Source organism: Tamandua tetradactyla, chromosome 14 (assembly GCF_023851605.1).
Source record: "Tamandua tetradactyla isolate mTamTet1 chromosome 14, mTamTet1.pri, whole genome shotgun sequence".
NCBI classification, from domain to species: Eukaryota; Metazoa; Chordata; class Mammalia; order Pilosa; family Myrmecophagidae; genus Tamandua; species Tamandua tetradactyla.
In genome coordinates, this window is record NC_135340.1 from 74,658,774 (window position 1) to 74,682,154 (window position 23,381).

The 23,381-nt window shown below is 33.7% G+C and overlaps 1 protein-coding gene across 6 annotated transcripts in view; it reads right to left on the bottom strand.

The window, feature by feature from the left end:
* Positions 1-23,381, bottom strand: part of SLTM (SAFB like transcription modulator) — a 64,357-nt gene that overhangs the window by 19,875 nt on the left and 21,101 nt on the right. For 2 of the 6 annotated variants that reach the window (XM_077128039.1, XM_077128037.1), the window contains exons 4-17: positions 21,771-21,968; positions 20,818-20,865; positions 13,674-13,701; positions 11,867-12,335; positions 11,145-11,194; positions 8,837-8,955; positions 6,526-6,675; positions 6,229-6,332; positions 5,423-5,580; positions 4,836-4,921; positions 4,466-4,629; positions 2,002-2,182; positions 1,146-1,270; positions 166-336 (exon numbers count right to left, since the gene is read on the bottom strand). In XM_077128039.1, coding sequence (XP_076984154.1) covers positions 166-336; positions 1,146-1,270; positions 2,002-2,182; positions 4,466-4,629; positions 4,836-4,921; positions 5,423-5,580; positions 6,229-6,332; positions 6,526-6,675; positions 8,837-8,955; positions 11,145-11,194; positions 11,867-12,335; positions 13,674-13,701; positions 20,818-20,865; positions 21,771-21,968 — 2,051 coding nt within the window. The remainder of the gene's footprint in view (positions 1-165; positions 337-1,145; positions 1,271-2,001; positions 2,183-4,465; positions 4,630-4,835; positions 4,922-5,422; positions 5,581-6,228; positions 6,333-6,525; positions 6,676-8,836; positions 8,956-11,144; positions 11,195-11,866; positions 12,336-13,673; positions 13,702-20,817; positions 20,866-21,770; positions 21,969-23,381) is intronic. The other 4 variants (XM_077128038.1, XM_077128040.1, XM_077128042.1 and 1 more) reach the window with 4 other exon arrangements.

Consider the following 23,381-nt stretch of genomic DNA (forward strand, 5'->3'; position numbering starts at 1 on the left):
TTTCAAATACTAAATCACATTCCCATTAACAAAAACAAAACAAACATACAGATTTCCTCTGAACATTCTGTCTGACCGGTACTTCTTAAGGTTATAACATAGAACCAAATCATCACTAGCAAGGCTCAAAAAATAAATACAACAATTTTCAACACATCTATCTACCTTTCAAAAGATGAAGACTGCACTGCTGAACTCTCAGGAAACCTGCCCCTCTCTCGGTGATCAAAGTCATTAAATCTGTTCTGTTGGCGAGAGTAGTCAGACCCATGGCTGAATCGTGCATCTGTATCTAGAGACAACTTTTTATTCTCGTTCCAGTAAGGGTCATCTCGCCTTGAAGAGAAATATTTGCTCATTTATATAAATGAGTTTTACAATAATCAAACAACATTTACTTGGAGTCGTACATACCACGTTACAAACTGTGGAGACATGACCCATTCAGTTAAGAGTACAAAGAATTGCTAACTAACATAAATCCAGATAGTGTTAGAACAATTTAACAGGAGAGGAAATGCTGACAAATTGCCTGTTTCTAAATTATTAAATGGAAAAAACATAAAATACGTGATACCATTTTATATAAAATTCTAACCAGTAGTCCACAACCTTTTTAGTTATACTTAACTTTGGAGAGGTAAGCCCAACGAGGATTTATTCATTCCACCTATTTCTCAAAACAATCAACTAAATCTCATAGAATTTATATTAAAGAAATTAAATGAATACATTTATTTTTAAAATCTAGTACAAAGCATGGAAGCAAAACACAACAGAATCTATAATTTAGCTTTCCCAAGTTTATGACTTCCATTTTTGTACTATCTATACTAATCTATAGAAACTCTGAAAACATACCCAAGTTTGAAAACTGTCACTGAAATCTACTTTGACTATGCATTTTCAGTCATAATGGGGAAAAAAACGGCAACAGGAAGGAAAAAGGGAAAGGAGCAGATTCTCTCTAGATGTGTGACAACGCACTGGGTCCACCCCAAGGACCACAATTCTTCCCAACCCTGTTTCTTGTGACCTTTCATTCCAGTGACAGGAGCCTATACTTTGTAACTCTCCAGGCAGCCTTAGCTTAAAGGGAGTAAGACAGCAAGTGTAACTGTTAAAGGAAGAAAGCAAGCAACTACCTATGATCTACATCACGTGGCCGTTTCAAAGAATTCCTTTTTTCTTGTTCATAACGAAGCTGCTGCTGTTGCCGTCTGAGTTCTTCTCGTTCTCGAGCAATACGTTCGGCTTCCTTACGACGTTCCTTCAGACAACACAGAAGGAAGCACCATCCAATGCAAAATGAAAACATAAGGTAAGTATATATGCCACCTTGTTTTAATCCTGTCATTAAGAAGCCACGATAGCCAAGTAACAGGCAAAATATAAACCTGGGACAAATAAATAAATGAATTTGATTTTCACAATTTAGACTATGGCTATTGTTCTGCAACAATAAAATAGGTACTGGGTAGTGAAAGCTGGTTAAGTATTTGGGAATGTGGTCTTCAGTTTACTCATCTAACTTTTACAAAAGTGCCTAAAGGGAATTAGCAATGTTCTTATATGGAGACAAAGTGCCTTGAAACTCTGTATTGCAATTCCGCAGAGAGAGGCATTATTTCCTTCCGGCCTTGGGGAATCACCCCCACTATAAAACGTAAGGAAAGTTTATTATTTTTTTTTTTTCTAATATCCAGATTAGTGACAGAGCCTGGATTACAGCTACTCTGTACTCACAGTCCTATGCTCAGACTATTAGGCTGCCATGATATTGTGCTAGGGTTACTACCAGTTAGCTAGAACAAAATCATTACTAAATGTATTTGTATCTAGCACCTAATTCCTTGTTATCTTTCAGGGACACTTAATAAATGCTTATTAGCTGAACTCATTCTATCGAAGCTTTACAACAAGTAAAGCAAATTTCAGGGCAAATATCACAGAGTTTGAAAAAGGTCAGTTATTTAAGATGAAAAGATTTTCTGACTGCACCTGTTCAATACGAATGCGTTCCCTTTCCAAGCGTTCGCGTTCCATTCTCTCTCTCTCTAGTTTTTGCCTTTCAATTTCTAGGCGCTCTCTCTCTCTCTGTAAGCGTTCTCGTTCTTCCCGTTCACGAATTATTCTAAGGCGTTCTCGCTCTCGACGCTCTCTTTCTGCAAACTCTCTTCGTCTAACAAAAACCAGTATTTAGAAATACTTAAATTATGCTACCACTGTGTGAAAAAGAATAGCTTTTGAATTTGAATTTTTCCTTGAGGTTGGCAATTTTAAACTTCAACTCAATCTAAATAGTTTAAATGTAACTGGAAAGAGAACTCAAACTTTAAACAGATTCCAATACTATCACTTATTTATAAGATTGACAGACCAATTTCATAGTGGTTGCCCCTTACATTCCTCTTTAAATAACAATCCCAGGGTAACAGCCCATTAACTAATATTCTTTTAAAAGGAGATAGTCTTTACATGTGAATTTACGAAATTATAACTTCTACCAATTGTTGATGGAAGATATATTCTACGTACTTGAACAAGGTACACCTTATTTTGATGACTGGGATCATAACTATGAACATCAATTATAGCAAATGCTATGTATAACCAAATGGTACCCTTAAAGACTTTTCTGGAGTTCTCTCTGGCCCTAGATGGCACCAGTTAACATGGTTTTCTGTTTCCTAATAAACATTAGGAGTTAATGTTTGCAGAACTGAATTTAAGTTATTGCATCAGACTTTTAATAGTGTTTCTGTCTTTAACATAATTGAAGGCAGAAAGCATCTTTTTTGGTCTATCAGCATGTCTTACTCTAGCAACCCAGCGACTCTCAACAAGTCCATAGTAGCACCCACGGAAACGCGAGGGGCAATTTTAATCACAATAATCATGGAGCTGTTCCTTCCATTCAGTGGACGGGGTCCAAGGATTTCAAATACCTTATGATGCACGGAATAGTCAGGATAGTCCTGCACAACAGAAAATTGTCCCAAACCATACACCTTTCAAATATCAGAAATGACAATCATGTTATTAAAAGATACACTGAAAGAAGAAAATTTGCACCTAGAATTTAACTCCATTTTTCATAAATGCTATGTTGGTTTGGTTCTGGCATAGTTTTAACATTATACTGAGTTTTTCATTAATGCAACTTCCTGTAAGTGGAGGTGAAATTATATTTTCTTGAGAATTTCACCAAGAGTTGTTCACCATTTCAGAAATCAAGTCAAAATGGCAATACCACTCCCGGTATTTGACTCACAAAGCACCACACACCGATCTGTATTTGTAACTGTCATATTCTCAAGTCTAAATATGGATGTAAACACCTGACTACTACACTAAGGCTTCTAAAGAGTTATGCCTAAGTATTTATATATTGAATATATATTTTCTTATAAATTGCCTTTCTCTGTTACATTAGAATTAAAGGCATGTGTTGATTTTGGGGAAAATTATTTATATAGGTTAAATTATGAATCAATCTCATTTCAGGATAGTAAAAAGCAGCCGATCCACTCCCACTCTCCTTCCAACTTTTTGTCAAATAGATAAACAGGAGGTCAAATATAATGAACTTCACATAAATAAAAAGAAATGGATTCAAAGTGATGCAAAGACTATCTCTGTTGAGTAAGTACAAAGCATTTGTAGTTTTATCTAAGTTACTAAAAGTATCTCTGGAAGTTCCAAACACTTGTCAGCACCATGAATAGATGAAATCTCATAAGTGACCTCTGGACATGTAAGATAGGTTAATATTTGGAAATTTATATCTTATAACACATTCATGAAGACAGTTTAAGTCACATCTACAAACTGATACAGAAAGTAAACTGCCACTTAAGCTCTTGAAATATCTCCATTAAAAAAATGAAGTTTTGTTTTGAGTTTGTTTTAAAGAGAATGTTTTTTTTTAGGACAGAGCCTGAACATAGTTAAGGTCCACAGGGCAAAACTCCCTTTACTTAAATCCAAAGGGGAATGAAATTTAATAAAACATTAAAATTTCAACATAGTATCTGAACACTGTAGTGTACTATGAGACTATCAACTCAAAATCAATTTTTCCTTTAAAGGCCTATTTTTATGGCAGCAGCTTTGGAGTAGAGGAAAGAGCATTGGACTTGGAGTCAGAAGACTTGGGTCTGAGTCCCGACTCTGCCACTCATTAGCTATGTGGCATTGGAAGAGTCATTTAGCCTCTCTGGTCCTCCATTTATTTTTCAATTATATAATAGGTATAAGTATGCTACAAAATTGTTGAGATAGAGGTAATAGTTGGAAAATACTTTGTAAACTTCTAAAACGTTATGCAGACTTAACTCATTAGATTTTAATGCACTTTCAAAAACTAGCAAACAGTTTTCTGTGGGAATATAGTTTCCAGAAATCTGGTTTGCAACTATTGTTAAAAAAATAAAGGCAGATACAAAACAGACTCCTTTCCTACCTCCGAAGCTCCATTGCTCGTCGCAGCCTTTCAAAACGAACTAAATGTTCTCTCAATCTTTGTTCCTTCATCTTTTCAAAAGGCAAGATCTCTTTCCTTCTGTAGTCCTTGTCTCTTTTTTTATCTAGGCTAGCTCTTTCCTTCTCTTTGCTCCTTCCATGAGTCTATAAAAAAAAATTATAAGATGACTGTAAGTTATAATTTGGATCTTTCAAGTCAGTCAGTCACTTAAAAAGCTAAAATGACTAGTAACATTTCCTTTTGTCTTCGATTTTCTAGGAGAGATGTATGCGAACATAGTCACAGAGATACTGAATGATCCTCTCTTAGAAAGAAGTGAAATAGTATACAATATTTCTCTTAAGCTTACTTTCTCATGTCTTCCTCTTCTTGAAGGCCTACAATGATCTCCTTTAGTTTGGTCGAGTATTACCATATGTCCTGGACTCTTTGAACCTAAGAGAAAAAAATTTTAGATAAGCAAATGTCTAAAAATATTTCATTAAGAAAGAAAATAAATATAATGTAAAAATGTTGAATTCTTAGTTAACCAGATATCGAGAAACCAAAACATGAGTGAAACTTGGTTAATCATTTTATAAGAACTTAAAAACAAAGAAAGAAATTGAAATTGAAATATTTCAATCTGCTAACAAATCTTTTCAGTGATACCAAAAGAACTTAATTATACAGCTATAAATAAATGACCCCACAGTAAACTAGCGCAGATTTGAAGGCAAAGTAAAGGAGCTCTGCTGGAAGAACGTATTTGCTTCCCAGGAATATAAAAGAAAACAGTACTTAGTCCTATTAGACATCCTTTTCTACCATAGCAACACCAAATAATGAAGTTGAAATATTCATTCTGAATTGTAATCTCAGGTTTTCCCTTCCATTGTAAAAATTATGTAGGAGAATGCATTAGAAAGGGGTTGAGAAGAAAGATACATAGCATACTTATTCGTTTCTTTTCTTCACTTTTTTTAATCGATTCTGAAGTTTGGCCACTTGATCCATTATCATTCTTCTCATCTTTACCTTCTATTTTCTTAGTATCCTTGCTTTCTTTTTTCTCAGATGACCGTTTTTCTTCTTTTTTGACAGAAGCTTGCATCCTGACCATAGCACCCCACACAAGAAAACATGAAATGAATATTACTTTTATTAATGTACCAAAAAGTCTCTATTACATGTATCAAAAAAAACTTCTAGGTCACTCGTACACAAGACATTGCTACCTATTATCACAACTTGCCAAATCCCAACCAAAACCATTCCAGCCAATTCTAAAGAACATCTAGGGCAAAATATAAGATTTTACAAAGGTTCCATGCACTAGGGTAACTTTCCAGAAACTGACAACCTCCAAATGGGTCCCTGAACCAGGTAAGTCCTGAAACCTAGAGGGCCCAGCCTCTCCACAACATCATATAGTTTCACCTCCCTACCCTATATTATCGACAGCCCCTTCCAATATGAAAAAGTTAGAATGGGCATCGCCCAAATACTCCTAAAGAGTGGGAGATATATCAAAGGTGATGGTAGAGTTATACAGAGAAGGTAGGCTTTTTAACAAACGAGTATGATTTTTGAATCATTATATTGATATGTCTTTTAGACTCCACTATCTTAGAGGAACTAGATTGTGGAATTGTAACCCATACCAAACTCTGAAATCTGTGATGTGCTTTGAAATTTATTGCTTTTTTGTATACATCTTATTTTTCACAATAATAAAAAAAATAAGAAAATTAAGTTCTTACTTGCTACTTCTATCGCCTGCATTTTTTTTGTCTCCAGAACTTCTTGAACTACCCTTCTCATCATTTTCTTTCTTCAGTTCTTTCTTAGAAGGATCACCTTTAACCTGAAAGGTTTAAGCCAGAAAAAAAAAATCTGTAAATTTTACAGTTACATTTTTATAATTATAAAAACTATGTCGATAGCAGGGAATGTGTAAAACAGAAAATCCAATAGGTCAAACTAAAAATATTATAACAGAAAAATAAAAATCATTTCTAACTCTACTCCCCACCTTCTATAAAGTTAGGCCAGCTTACTTTTTCAACAGAAATCAGCTGTCCATGCAGTTCAGTGCGATGAAGGTGTGCGATACATCTGGACACCTCTGTACTTGAAGACATAGTTACAATGCCATAGCATTTTGCCCCAGGACTTCGAGCATTTGTAACTACCTTTGCACTGAGAACCTAGAAAATGAGATTATACTTTTACAACCACATACATTTCTAAATAGATGAAACTTTAGAACTGAGATGATTCAAATGAAAGGATCTAGGATACATAAATTTAGGATATATGTAACTGTGTTTCTCATTTGTGATCACCATCTTCCTTGCCCACTGGTTTTTCACAAAAATCCAGGTCATTAATCTAATATATACTAAAACTTCAAATTGTTCCACTTAATATTTACAAAGTACATATGGGCAAGAAAGAAATTCCTACTTTTTGTTCTTTTTTTCCTCATGGAATAGCCCAAAATGCAATTAATCACTTCAAGGAATAATACAGTAAATGAAAAAAAAGAATTTCTCAGAAGAATGGATGTGGACCAAGGTTTCCCCTTCAAATACCCACCTCAAATCTTGAAAAAATAATGATAAACTTCTTAACAGTTAACAGATAAGTGATATAACACTTTCCTTTATTAGGTCACTTTATAAGAAAGTTTGAAAAGTGAGGAAGAACCAGCCCTGTATAAAAAGCCACCTTAAAAATATACCCTAAAACTCAGGGGGAGGGGGGCAGATGCAAAGGTAGTTCAATGGAAGAATTCTTGCCTGCTATGCGGGAAACCCGGGTTTGATTCCCAGCCCATGCACTTCCAAAAAAATAAAAAAATAAAAAAAATCAACACGTGGTGCTGCAATAACAGGATAGTCACATGGAAAAAGAACGAAATGTGATCCCCACCATACAGCATACCAAAAAAGATATAACTCTAAAACTTGACAGTAATACAAAATCTTTTCTACATGCTTTTAAAATTTATACCCATATAAAAGTGATGATTTCAATTTTACAACGCGGAGAGTTACCAGAGACAAAGTAGGGATGGGTGAGTGAGATAAAAAATGAGAGAGAACAATCCATGGTGAACAAGAAGGAACACAGACATAATACCAGGAAGAGGTATACAGGGAAATTTAGGAAGTTTTATGGTGTGGCTGGAAATGATCAGTTTTTATTTCCATTCTGAGAAAGGCTGCTATGGATAGCAATTTAATTTTTAAGCCCAAGGTTTTGTTCTTGTTATCTAATGGATAAGATAGGATCTTTATCTAGCTTTACAATAAACACAAATGTTAAAATACTGTTTTGACAACTCTAACAATACAGTGTTGAAAAAAGAACAAATGAATATACAAATATACCACCACTGACCATCGGACTTTACTCTGTATTCTGAATCTGAGACCTATAAGAACCTCATTAATGCTCAGGAAACTAAGAGAGAGAGAGAGAGAGAGGAAAAACACCTCCTAATATCAACATGAAAAATTTAAAAATATTTGTTAGTGGTTATTTACCTACTTTGGTCATTAACTTAATAAATATATGAAAGCCTGTCATGTGCAATGAAGGTATAGAAGGTAAGGTGTTCTTGCCCTCAAAGAATATACACTGGAATACATTGAATCTGACACATATTAAAAACTAAAATGTAAGGTTGAATGTAATAAATGCCTTAAGGGATACAGATCTAATGAAGTTTAATTCAACAGCTATTAATTTAATATTCTTTGTTTCTTTTTTTCCTTTAGGTTTCCTCCCTTTAAATGCCAGAGAAACTTTTCCTGATGAACCAACCATCGTAAAGCCTTTTTTTGGGGGGGGGGGGAGGTCTCTTAGGTTATAGCATTTATCACAACTTCTGATTAAGTATATTTTTACCAGTTCTATATTTTTATCAGTCCTCCACCATTTCAGCTAGAATTTTGAGGGCAGGCACTGTATCAGTTTGCTTTTTAATTCTGGTATAAGTCTGGTGAAAGTCTATATTTATTTTCCAGATGATTAAAACAACCTTAGCAATGTGTTTATAAATCCCATGCTACAGGCTTTCTGGAAAAATAGTGATGGATGTGATGAATAAAACCCAGCCCTTTCTTTAAACAGATTCAAAACACAAGCTTTGGAATATAAAGATCCCCAGGGTTGTTTTGATATTAACTGATGAAAGTCACTATTATGACAAAACTCAATAATTACGTCTGTACAAATCTAAGCTACAAGAAAGTAGAAGATATTTATAATGCTGCTTTGAATTTCTTTGAAATATCATTACTAGACGATGTTCCAAATGCAGATACTTGAAAGACAGAGAAAAAGGTAAAAAGAATGTACCTTTCCATATTTGCCAAAGAGGTTCTTCAAATCAGCAGCTTTGGTATTAGAAGAAAGTCCACTAACCCAGATATTTTTAGTTGAGCTTCCACTGCTACCACTAGTACTACTTGTACTTCCTAGAATAGATTTAATATCAGATATTGTAAAACTTTAATCAGATTTTTTTTTTGCAAAATTATAAGGGCCACATTTAGAACTATAAAATCCTTTCATTTAATTTGATAGTACAAACTTACTATATCAAAAATCAATGAATTTGCCATTATTAAAATCAAACAGATAATACAACTGTGAGAAAACAAGTTTAAATATCTGTTAACTTGGACTTTAGTTGTTTATGTTTAGTAATTTATACTCTATCACTGTGATGAACATAACAACCAGGGAGCAGACATCTACTACTGAATAAAACTGCTTAACTATCTACACCTTTTATAAGCTTCAGACACCCGCCCCCCCGCCGCAAAAGAAACTGGGAGTGAAAAAGGGGAAAAGGCAGAGGGGGATAAACTGTTTTCAAGAATTTAAACATTAACAACTAAGACTTTCCTACTAGTTCATCTTCATTCTCTACTATAGAAAGGGTAAGAAAAAATGGCTATTCTATGCAGCTAGATAACTCTGGAGTCAATACAAAGCAATCATAAGATCAGAGATCTCAAAATCCTTCATAGGTAAATCATTATACGAATCATTTCACATAGTATGTTGATGCTATTTCTTAGAAAACAGGCTTACTCGGTGACCCTTGAGGGTTTTTCTTCAAATGGGGTATTATAAAGGGAATTTTGATTCATTTACCTCTACCTGGAAAACAATTCTAACCCACTTAAAGAGAAGTAGTAATATTAGTAATTAAAAGTAATTTTTTTTCAAGGTGTAAAACAAAAAGAGTAGAACTTTCGATGCTTTAAAAAATTATATGCCAAAGTGCAAACAGCTAAAACACTATTGTTGACGCAGACTTACAGGCAGAAGAGTATTACTGACTCAAATATTAAATATCAAGGCTCTTCTATTCCTAAATGCATTTATCAAAGGATATGTTGTATCTTATGAAATGTTAACTAGAATTTGCATATCTTTTTTCTGTTACCAGTAACTTTTGGGACCAGGTACTTTTCTAATTTCAGAAAAAAAAAATTAGTTATAGGAAAAAGGTAATAATATGTAACCAAGATGGCTACTGTAAATATTGTAAATTGTTTGGGTAAATGGATAACATTTATCTGAACTGTAAGGGATGTGGCTATTGCAATTAATCAATTGTGAATTACTAAATTAATTAAGCACTAATATTTTAAAAAATATATAACCAGGGCAGGCCACGGTGGCTCAGCAGGTAGAGTTCTTGCCTGCCATGCCAGAGACCTGGGTTCAATTCCCAGTGCCTGCCCAAGCAAAAAAAAAAAAAAAAAATATATATATATATATATATATACATACATACATATATAAATAAAAAAACAGAATAGATTTAATAAGCCATAGAGGATACATAACTATTCTTTTTAGGTACTCAAGAGGTGTTTCAGGACTTTGCAGTACACTTAATGGTGTGATTTTTCTGCTGAAATGCTTTCTGAGGAAAGAAAAGAAAATTCAAGTAGAGAGCATGTGTGTAAGGTGAACCTACAACTCATGCCCGTGAGAAACCAAAGACTTGCTAATAACTGAAAGCAATAAAAAATTGCATCTTTAAACTTACAATAGTTTAAAATAAAACTACTTATCAACATAAGACTCCCAACCACCCAAATAAGTCAATGTAGGAAGTAAATGCTGAAGAATCAAAATACTCTATATTGGGTATGTTAAAAGACATGTCCTGAATTTAAGAACAAAAAAAATAAAACCAAATGTCAAGGACTGATTTTCTTTTAAATATAGACTTCTGCAAATATATACAAGTATTATTTATTGCACTTTTTCTACCAGACAGAATAGGGAAGATATGTGATATGTACTGGTTACAAATTACTACAGTTCAAGATACAAATACTTTTGAAAGTATAATGTAAGAAAATGAAGTGTTTATCGAATTACTATCAATACAGTTGCTTAGAACACAACAGAAAAGGGTTCCCTGGCATATACGTTTTGTACTAGTTTATAAACTAAAGAATAACAAATGTTTCAATTTGTTGTGTGATTTAACTCTGTGCTTACACATAAGCCATCCAAAGTTTTAGTCAGTGAACCAAATTTTTAAGGACTTGTGTGAAAGGAAACACCAAGCAATTACTATTTTTTAATGAAAATACACAATATTACCACTGGAATAAATAGAAAAAAAATCCATTACCTTTGTCATCTTTGGATGATGTCTTGCTTTCTTTAGATTCCTTTGAAGAGCTAAAGAAGCAAATCACCAGAAGAAAATTGAAAACAAAAAGCAAAAAAAAAAAAAAAACAAACAACAAACAAAAAAACAAAAACAAAGAGCGAACAGCTTGATATTGACTATATTTCAAACTAGTGATAGCTATACAAATTAACAATTCCAAAGGCCTATATTAGGTTATTTGAACAAATGATTCCCTTAGGATTCTTGCACTGATTTTCCCCAAGATGCCTGAAGATCTAGATTTTCTGACAATTTTATTCAGTGGATATATGGCCATCTTCTCCAGATTTCAGGACTGGGACTTGACTTCATTTTTGTGTTCTTAGAACTGATAGTTGTTCATTAACCATCATCACAAAGATTTTTAAAAATAAAACACAAAAAAATTGTCAATTTGAAAAAAAAAAACAAAAAACAAAAAACAAAAGCCACAACCAAAAAAAATAAAAAAAAACCAAATATATGCTGACAATTCGACAATGCAATCAGTAGGACACACTGCATATTATGAAGATCTTGAATTTTTTTTTTTAAGTAACTTATGACGGTCAAAAATATTATAGGCAGGATCATAAGACACTAAATATGGTACATGGTCTTGAAGCCACCCCCTTAAGGTAGAGTGATCTTATTGAATGCTGGAATTCAGTATCGTAAAGAACTGACATAGAAAAACAAACCTCTTTGCTTGCCCAGAGGCCCCAGTAGACGAGGGCCCTTTCTTCAAAGTATCCTTTTCTTTGTCTCCAGATTCTGCTTTCTTAGAATTTTCTCTGGCTTCCTTCTCGACAGGATCACCCTTCACGCAGTCTTCCTTCTTACCATCTTTATGGTTCGCATTCATCTCATAATCCTTGATTTCCTTCTCCGGGCTCTGTGCAATGGCGTCCTGCCCATCTTTTGGCTTACTTGCTTCAGAATCTGTAATTTTCACATTTTTACCTGTTTCTAGGAGGTCATCACCATCAAAATCCAGAGTGATGGCATCTTCAGCCTGGATTGTGACCGAGATGTTGTCATCCTCAGCTTCTTTCACAGTCGCATTAGCTTCCATCTCTTCATTAGCTGTGTGATCAGCCTCAGCTAGGTTCCCTTCTGAAGGAAGAGGTTTAGATACTTCTTGTGTACCATCACCAGAACCTGCTATATCTAAGAGGATTTAACAGGAATAAATATGGCAAAACAAGAAGTTTAAACAATTTCATATTCATAAGCTAGAATAGGACCTAGAAAATACAAAGCCAGTTATTAGCACTGATGGAAGGTTAGGAAAAACACACAAGGGTATTAACTAACATAAACAATCCTCTACCCAGGATCACTTATTCTTCATGGAAAGAATGATCTCTACATACAAATACCAAGCAATAGTGAGATAATGGTTCCATCCTGAGGATGCCAGCTCTTCATTTCTGGTTATAAGTTAATGGTATAATGGAATATTTTTTCCTCCATGGGATAGTGACAATGTGCAGGTTTGTTATTCAATGTTCGAAACCTCTTGGGATTTAACCCTTGTGACCTTCAGAACTCCCATGGTGACTTCTTGAAAGGTCACAGTCTGAGGATATCAATCAGTCTTCAAAGTATTTCAGGGCCCCATCTTTTTTCACTCTTCTTATTCAATTCTTGGGTAGTCCAGAATTGTATGAAAACTGCTATGGAAGGCTCCAATGATGGCCTGCTCCATAATGTTCAGGACATTGGTTATTTCCAATCTTCATCCGGTCCAGTCAGTCCCACAATTACCATTTGCAAAGATGTCTTCTATTCCCCCAAAATAGAAAGGCTTCGGGCATGTGAGATTTTCAGTCAGTAGTTTTACTTCGTTCATCATTGCTTCTAGGGCTTTTTATTATGCTTGCTTAAAACCCTGCTCCATTTCATTTCTAGTCCAAAGTAAGTACAATCCTTTAACTTCTGTTAAAGAACGCTTCCATAACCTCATACTGCCCACATGTAATGCTTCTATTGTCCCTATAATTGCATTGGATGGGATAGGTCTCCTAAACTACTAAAACTGTAAGATGCTCTAGGCATGAAAGCTTCTCTAAGCAGCAAACAAAAAGTCAGTTTCTTTGTGAGCCACCATTTTTAGAACTGGTTGTAAAATTCTTTATCAGTCACACAACTAGGACTCCAATAAGCACGTATGAGTTACTGCAGTGCCAGTTTCATGTGCTCAACTTACCGTATGCTAGAAATTATTTAAAAAACTAAATAAAAAATTGGATTAACTAAAAAATGGCATTATTCACTACAGTAACTGATATGTACTATCAGGTTAGAACATATCTTAAGTGTTCAAAAGAAAATTAAAACTAATTGAAAAATAAAATCAAGATGCTAACTTAATTCACTAGCTTGTTAAGTTTGAAAATAAACCTATTTCAAAATAAGATGAAACAAGAAATACTTTATTTTTACATACTTTACTATTTTTCTAAATGTCAGCAATTTTGTAACTCTACTTGGCATCAAACATACCTTTCCCATTTTCTTCTTCCTCACCATCCTGAAATTCAAAGAATAATCAAATGTAAAATGAATTCACATAAAACTGGACTTTAATAATAGTACAAAATCAGTCAAGTTAAACCGATAGATAATTCAACATTAATTAGGAATACCTATCACTAATGAATATGTAGGATAGTTCAATCCGAAATAGAGTCCATTTAGAGAAATGCGGTACATCTAGCATATGCCACTTTAGACAAAAAATAGGCAAAGCTGTCAATATTTTGACAAGTAAAAACTGGTCAAAAAATGATATATTTAGTTGACAAGAATGGTATATTTAGTGACAGTAGTCAAAATTAGTTTATATAACTCAAATCTTACTCCTATCAGAGTCACCAATAAAAAGACTGGCCTGATTATTTTATGTGACTCATTCAAGGTACTCTTAGAACATATTATTCAAAGTAGTATCAGCAAGCATAATCCAGACATGTACTTTCAAGGGCTTGACTGCATATCAATAAACAAAACAACAACAAAACCACTTGCTTCCTAAGTATCTCAAAAGTGAAAAGAATAACCACAAGAGTAGTCAGCTTCAAATTATTCATTCTTTTTAATCTGTTAAAAATGAACTCAAAAGAAAGAATTCATATTTGCCACATACACCCTAGAGGTCAGCCACTTTTAAAATGGTACTTGTACTACTGGTAATCAAACAAGTAACCCCCACACAAAAGTAACAGTGATTGATTTTAATATATTTGATAACATCATCTAATCTAAGATTAAGCATGTGCTAGTTTTAAACAACAAAGATTTTCTCAAATGGAAAATCTTTTTACTCTACCAAGCAAATAATGCAAAAATCACTCAAATAATCACACCAAAACAGAACATTTTCCCAAATAAAAGACCTTGAAGAATAAGCCAAGTAGCATGCATTATAATCTCAATAATGGCCAATTATCAATAACTGACAATTCTAAAGGAATGTTTTAGTTCTTTAATTATGACTTTTTAAATAAAAGCTGACTAGAATTGATTAAGTCAAGGTATTGTGAAGCTCCCACATACAAAGCCTTAGCTCAGAGGGTCTCATACTTAAATTTGCATCAAAATTCACCTGGAGAACTTGACAAACTAGACTGCTGAATGTCAACCCCAGAATTTCTGGTTCAAGACAACTGGAAAGGGCCTGATTAATTTGCATGTCTCAAGTTTTCAAGAGATGTTAATGCTGCTGGTCCTGGAGCTACACTGAGAATTAGTGTCTTCAAGCACAGCATAGCAGTCAAAGAATATTTAAAGCAAAATTTAATAGTAAACAAAACTTTAAATGGTACATATATCTGGCAGCACAATTTACATAAAAGGTCGTATTCCATAAAAACAACACTCAAATATTTTACCATGTGTTCAAAATTACATTTGAATAACAATTATATTTCTAGTAAATCACTTTAAATGACTTCCTAGTTTAAGTTAACATATAAATGCGCCAATTAGAGAAGAATGACCAATTGTTACACATGCTAGAGAAATACAAATGGAACTGAAAAGCTATGAAACAAAAAACTAAGCCAAAAGCTCAGGAAGTAATATGGTCCAAAACAAGTAAACTATTGATTGATAGTAATGTAAAACTTAATAAAAGTTCAGCATATTGCCCTCTAAGAATTTAACTAATTGTGATTAAGAATTTGGCTTTAATCATTACATTTCTAATCTGCACAATTTAGAATGGAAAGAAAAATATTTTAATTTAGGTGGGTGGTAGGGTAGTGACATCAGGGAAAATCAAGTTGTCCAAAAATTATCGAGGTTTTTTTCTCCCAAACTCTTTCAGTTCAGTAATTTAAGGTGTGCCTCAGTTTATCACACCTTAACTGTTGCTTAAAAGCAGAAAAAATGAAATTTAAAAATGCTAATTGCCAACAGCATACCACTTTCATATTATTCTTTACAGATGCAACATGAATAGATTCATGAAAAAAATTTCAATGTCTTTGCTATTTAAAAGAGTAACATTTAAAAACTACTAAAATATAAAAAGCCAAATCCTTCAGTAGTTCCTGCCAATTTGAAATGTTATTTCTAACTACCAAAACAGTTGGCTAAGTTTGCTTTATTTTGCTGAAGAATTACAGATTTTTAGCCTAATTATTCAGCATGTATTCTGAAGGGTTTCATAACCTAAAGTTCCTCAGAATAGTGGTTACACTAGTCTTATTCCACATACCTAAAGGCCCCTAAGAAAAAGCTCTGACCCTGCTTTTAGGAAACAAAAAATATTACACAACAGGGGTGAAGAATAAAATCAACTAAGGTTAGTAAAAAAGATGAATAACGTTAAGTGCAATATCTGTGTTACTGAGAAATATGTGACGGAAACACAGCACTACCAAAAGTCCACCAAAAATAAGGGAACTGATCAAGAAATACACCAGGACATTTTTCCTGTCTAAATGACATAGATGCACACATATGGTATGTATCTATCTTATTTGAAAATAACTTTCCACCACTGAAAACAGATTTTTTTCAGAATGAGGAATAGAGTAAATAAATGTAAAGCAGCCTTTCAAATCAACCACTTTAAAGTTTATCTTGAAAGCATATAATACTTCAATATGAAAAAGCAAATAATCAATATCTATAAGGAAGGTGCTCATTTTCATTTGTTTGTTTTTTTATCTTTGTAGTGGGATCTATAATACTCAATCAAATGACAAAAGTCATATACAAAGCTCCTCTATTTCATCCTAGGAGCAATGACTAGTAGGAAACAAAGACAAGCCTAGAACTTCCTTTTCAGTTAACCAGGTGTTTACTACATACCCATTCTACTAGGTTGATCTCATATCTGGCAACATGCTAAACACTGTGGAAAATATACTATCTGGCACGTAAATTTTTGTCAAGTGAATTTAATAAACGAATGTAGTATAACACACTGCAGTCTTTAGGGGTTGAACTAGCTGCTTGTTTTATGTATCTGAAGGGCTTAACTGGCAGCACAGTATAAGGGATTCATAGAATTAGTAGTGTACTGTTATTTAGTGAGAAGATTATCAGATGAGACATTACAAGACCGAGGTGTTTATCACTGAAACAGTTTTACGTTGCAGTTATATGGTATTCATCTAAGTGAATTTTACTTATAAAACAGAGTAACATGCGACCTACACAGTATATACCAAAGATATACCAAATGGAAAAAGTAGTCTGTAAACAGTAAAGCACTACATAAGACAGATATATCAGAGAAAGCTCCATGGAGGAGATAAGGATATGTTTCATTTTGAGAGTTACATAGATTTCTTATGTCAAAAAAGGGTAAAGTCCTTTAGGTTAGTGAAACATCAGGGCAAAGGCAAATAGAAAAAGGAACATGGATGGTATGATCCCACAAGATTGAAGGAATTTTTGAGACTAGAAGAAATTTTTTAAAAGTAAAGCATTATAAATGAGAACATTCTAAACAAAAATTTTCAGAAAATACTCAAACAGTAATTTCAAGCTTGTAAAACAATATTACAAACAACCACTCACTGCACTGGTACTATATACCAAGATCTATGCTTAATCCTCAGAACGCAAGAAGGGCAGAATTTGCTCATTTTATAGACATGGAAATTGACTAAGGGAACCTACCCAAGGCCACAGTGTTAGATCTTATACAAGCAGAATTTGAACCAAATTCTATCTGTTATAAAAAACTGCCTAGAGGCTAAGATTTAAACTTCAAGTTGAAGCTTAAGAACTGGATTTAAATAGATATATCCTTACACAAATATATTGCTTTTTTTTTTTTACATTTTTACAAAAGTAATGAAAGGCTAAATCACGAATTTAAAATAGGGGGATGGCAGGGAACTGGCTACAGGTGTCTTTTTTGAATCTATCTTGTCAGATAGCTGTAACGCTAAAACCATGCAAGTATTTTAAATAATTATAAAATTAGGTTAAAAGTTTTGAACTTTTTATTTTGAAATAATTAGAAACTTGCAAGAGGCTGCAGACTAAATTTTGAAAAGCAATATCTAAATATTGAAAGTATTATGAAGCAAATGAACCTAAATATGTAACTCGGTGGTATCATAACCAAACACCTGAAATCCCAAAAACAGCAATCTGTTAATCCCTTAGGAGTATATGCTTGGAACAAAAAACTGAAAAAAAAAATCTTATTTTCAGCAGTCATATTGGTAATGCTATTGATATTATTCTAAGAGTGTTGTATGTATATTGGAAAATAAGGGCAATGATTAATTTAGAAATCAGTATGAACTAATTTGGAAATCAGTATGAACTTGAAATCTAGTCTATCTTAAAAGTGAAATAAAAAACCAAACAAAATACATTCCTTAACACTGTACACTGAAAAGCCTAGAAACAATGACCAACCAAATAGCAATGAGCACCTCTAGCACCCAGATTGTTGTCTTGAAATACAATTTACCATTAAGAGAAATAGCTGATTACAGGTATAGAACAGGAAATGGAATATCTTTACAAACCAGAAAGCAAGTAAGTTATCAAAGACTATCAGAGTCATGTTGAAAGGACTCAAGAGCCAACTTTAAGAGGCTCTCACTAGATAAATATGGGAAAATTTAAACATTAATAAGGATAATAACTGCAACAGACAACAGAGTGAAATGCATTAAATATACTTAAATCCAAGAGTTCAAAATGAAAGCAAGGCCAAACCCCAACCAAAACCATTCCTGCCAATCCTAAAGAATGCCAAGAGCATTATTTAAGTGTCTACAAAGGTTCCATGCACTAGGCTACCTTTCCAGAAACTTCCAACCTCCAGATGGGTCCCCCCTGGACGAGGTAAGTCCTGAAACGCAGAAGGGTCAGCTGCTCCAGAATATCAACTAGTTCCATCCCCCTATTCCATATAATCGTCAGCCCCTTCCAACCTGAAGAAATCAGAATGGACATAGCCCAAATAGCCCCTAAAGAGTGGAAGAAAGATCAAGGGTGATGGTGGAGTAATACATAGAAGATAGGTTTACCAAATGAGTATGAGTGCTGAATCATTATATTGATATTTCTTTTAGTATCTTGGAGCAGCTAGATGTAAAAACCTAAAATTACGGAATTGTATCCCAAACCAAACTCTGAAATCTGTTGTATAAGTAATTGCTGAGATGCGCTTTGAAATATATTGCTTTTCTGTATATATGCTATTTTTCACAAAAAATAAAAATATATATATTTCTTCTAGATTCCAGTGTGTTGGAACAGCTAGAAGGATATCGGTAATAGGGGAACGGTAACCCATAACAAACTGAAATCTGTTCTATAACTACTTGGTGAAGTGTACTTTGAAAATCATTGCTTTTTCTTTCTTTTCTTCCTATGTGTATCATATCTAGCAATAAAAAATGTTTTAAGCAATAATACAGAAGGAGGAAGGTGACTGGAGGTATAGCTGAAACAAGACAGGCCATGACAGCAGCTAAAGCTGGGTGAGAATTATACTCCATAGAATATATTCATTAAACATGTTTAGAAGCATTAATCATGATGGGACCTTGATACATATTTCTATATTTCTAGATGCTCCACCCACATTTAGAAAAGGGAAAAAGTCCTTTCAAAGAACAATTTCTCTAAAGATGAAATCTATCTATCTTTTGATACAATATGGCAAAATCTTGTCCCTTATGACAAATAAACACAACTGTTCTTTCACCATTAGGATGGGATGGGAGCAAAGTAAACACTAGCCCATAAAAATGTTTTTGCGGACATTAGAAAAAGGTAAACTCTCTTTAAGACATTTTACTTTCATCTTTCAAAAATTTTTTATAATAAGTCTATTAGTGAACAGGAACCATTAAATACGGTGCCTTCACATAACTCAACCTGCATAACTGCAGGGATGGTACTTGATAGACTTTAAAAGGCTAACTGCAGGGCCACGGTGGTTCAGCAGGCAAGAATGCTTGCGTGCCATGCCAGAGGACCCGGGTTCGTTTCCGGGTGCCTACCCATGTGAAAAAAAAAAAAAAAAAAGAGGCTAACTGCAAAAGAAACAGCAGAAAGGGCTCAACTCCCTCTTTCTGGAACTCAGAGATGAGGTATTCCCCTAATTTGACAGTCAATCTTCTCCAACTGTTCTTTTATCATGGAAAAATGAATGTAATTGAGGACGGGATGGGGAGCTGGTCTACTGATTTTAGCCATTCTAACATTTCCTTCCTGAATATTCCAAATGACCAGAAACAGTTTCAGAAATGCAATTACTCCATCACAATAACACAGAGCGTCAACACACACTCTCACCAACATTTGTGGCTCATCAGCATTTCAAAGGCAAGAAAGCTGAGGCAAAAAAAGCATTACCAGAGCAGAGGCAATCAGCTAAGCAGTCTTATGAATGTGACCTCCTTGGTATACTTTCTGGTTAATACTAGAGAGGAAATAATATATCTAATCATTATTTTTTTCTCAATCTAGGAAATAGACATAGGCACCCCCTTGATGTATTTGAAAACGCACACTTTAAAGAGGGCAAACGAACAAAGCATTCTTGGGAACAGTTTGAGAAAAAGAGACAACTTTTTTAAAAAAAGAACACCGTAGAGACTGAGTTAGGAATGTTCATTTACAGCATCTGTAAATTATGGTTAAAAACGTACACTCTGTATATCACATATTCTGAAGAGAAGCCATTTTCTACACACACATACATACATATACATAAAAATTTCTAGAATAGAAATTTCTTTTACCATTTTGTATAGTATGACCATCCTAGGAATGTTAAATTAATGAAATCTTACATAAAGCTTTAAAAAGGGTATCAGTACTTTTAAATGTTTTATTTTACACCAAAATGATATAAAAAATAAAATAAAAAAAGAGTAGGCTTCTCAAAAGACTAGTAACCAAAATTATGTTTCACAGAAAGGAAGAATTTTTTATTTTTCTTCTGGAAATGACAGGAACTTCATTTCACAATTACCTTTCTATGAACAGAAATTCTGGCTGCCAAGAGTCTAAGTATTTTGTACATACCACATTAATAACTCTAATAAATCAAAGGCAGTTTTCTGAATTAAAGAACTATGAAGTAGAAATAAGATTCTTTTTCCAAGCCCTTCCACCCACAATATCAAATTTATAGGACTAAATGTGAACTTACTTGGGCTGTTAGAAAGGTATCATCTTCACCTTCTTGAGCTTCAATTTCCTAAGTAAAAGGGTATACAATAGCTTTGCTTTACAAAACATCTGGGTAACATGAGAATGCTTTATGCTTATATAGGATTATGATTTGCCTTGTGTTCTGTACAGTGTCTATGGTACTGTGGTACTAAATCAAAACTTAATAATTCAGACTATATCCTTTATGAAAAAATTAGTCACATTGGTAGAGAATCAGAAACATCTTTCTTTAGGTCCTCATTTACTAGGCTATATAGAAGAGGAAAGTGTTTCAAGCATGAATAATGCAACAGCACTGACTCCCTACTTCATTAATTTTCTTAGGATGTATTAAAGTACTACAAAGCAGGACAAATGATGTATTTCATTCAAAGAAAATATTTGAAAAACTATACGCTTTAAAATTAAACTTTAATAAGCAATTTCCCATCCTTGATAACAAAAAATGCCAATTAAAGTAATAATTTATACATACCAAAGCAGCAAAATGAAAAACAAAACCTACCACCAGGTAATACTGGCAAGATCAGAGTGAAATTAGTATACTCACTCATAATGGAGTAGAAAAAAATTTAAAAAGTCCAAAACAAAGGACTAGCTATTAGACACAAAGAAAGCAATCAAATAAATAACGGTATAACACACAAGAAATTATAAAGCTATTATGATACGCTATATGAAAACAGAATATAGAATAAATAGCAATTTATAGTCTGATAATTACTATATATATATATATATGTGGAACTGAAGGAAAAAAATTTAAAATGACTGCCTGAAGTGGTAGGATTCAGGGCGAGTGGTAAATAACTTGAAAAAAATGTTAACAAACAAACAAAGCCTGAGGCTTCAAAATCGCACTAGAAAATGATACTTAATATTTAAAAACTTGATTTATCTGAGTCATGTTTTAGAAAACTGGCTAAAGACCTGACTTTCGATGTCCTCTTTTTCTATATCTTCTACTGCTTCTGCCTCTATTAATTCATGAGCTCTCTTGCTCTCTTCAGCAGAAAATAACTCCTTGGAATGCACATTCTCTTCTTCATTTTCGCCAAATTCTTCAGAGTCCTTCAGTTCATCATTTCCATCTTGTTCGTGTGCGTCTTGATTCTCCAATTCACAGTCCTTTTAATGGTAAGAAAATTTGGTACAACTAGAGGAAAAATAGAGTAGGCTATCCACCAAACATTTTTGGTCATTTATATCTCTAAATGTTTTAAATTTTATTATATTTTAATATAATTCCCATAGCCAAAGTTCAATAATTTTACCTTACTTATTAACTGTGCCTTTAGAAACAGAAAAGGTCCAACACAAAAGTCATCAAACCAGACATTTGAGTTCCCGAGTCTCACAATGAAATACACACACTGAATAGTTATTAGAGGTGCTCTCAACTTCTAGCCATCTAAAATTTACAAAGTCACATTCTAGGTGCTGGCCAGAACATACAGATTCACAGAAATGTCTCAACTTCTCCACATGTCCTAGTCTGAATTAACTTCAAAGAACCTAGAAATCTTATTATAGGTTATTTCTAAATATAGGGAATTCCCAAATGCTGAACCAATGTTTGTTCTTGAAAAATACGCAAAGAATTTAAAGTTATTGGGTTTGAAATCTATTACTGTGCCACAATGCCAATTAGGCAGGGAAATATGGGTTACAACTGGCTCTGGGAATGACAAAAGGTCTGTTTCTCCTTCAAAGTTTCTGGATACATGGTATTTCAGTGGAAACAAACAAAAACAGTAATCTGCTTATTTCCTTCTTGATTAACTGTAGAGAAAGGGATGAACATTCCTTCCTTCTTCCTTATTCTTATAGTACATCTAGTAGTTTCAAGAAAAGGCCCGTGGGTTAAAAGGGGAAAAGGGCAAAATTATGACTATTAATTTTCATAACTCAACTGTACCGAGAACAGAAGTTTCTACTGAGGGAGGTGGTGGGCAACAGAGAAGAATATGGCTGTTTTGGAATGTGGAGGGCAGGAGGGAGCAGAGCATCTTTGGAAAGGTAGGTTTGACCAACCTCACCACAGCGTGAGTGGGGAGGTATCAGGGAGTGTAAATGGAGCAAATGGTTCTAAGATGGTAGAAGAACAGGTGCAAAATCATCATCATCATCATTATCAAGGGAATTCATTACGGACAAAACAACCTATTTTGAAGTGCTAGCTTTGACCATTCTCCTCCCTTAACCCATGGAAGCAATTCCTTTATTATTCAGATACATAAGCAATAGTGACAATACCTACCCACTACTAAATAAATTTCAAAATTATCAAGTCTGGAGACAAGGGAAATATATTCACTTAATCTCCATCAAATACATTACAAATGCTGACAGACTTTCAAAGTAAGTAAAAAGAAAAAGAAGAAAATATATAAAGAAAAAACCAAATAAGAAAAGAGCAACACATTCAAATAGGGTATAAAAAAAGCCAAACAACTCTCGCTTTTCTAGACATGACCAGATAGTTGGTCATTTAATTATAATACAAAGCTATCTTTTAAAGCACATCTAAGAGACAGCATT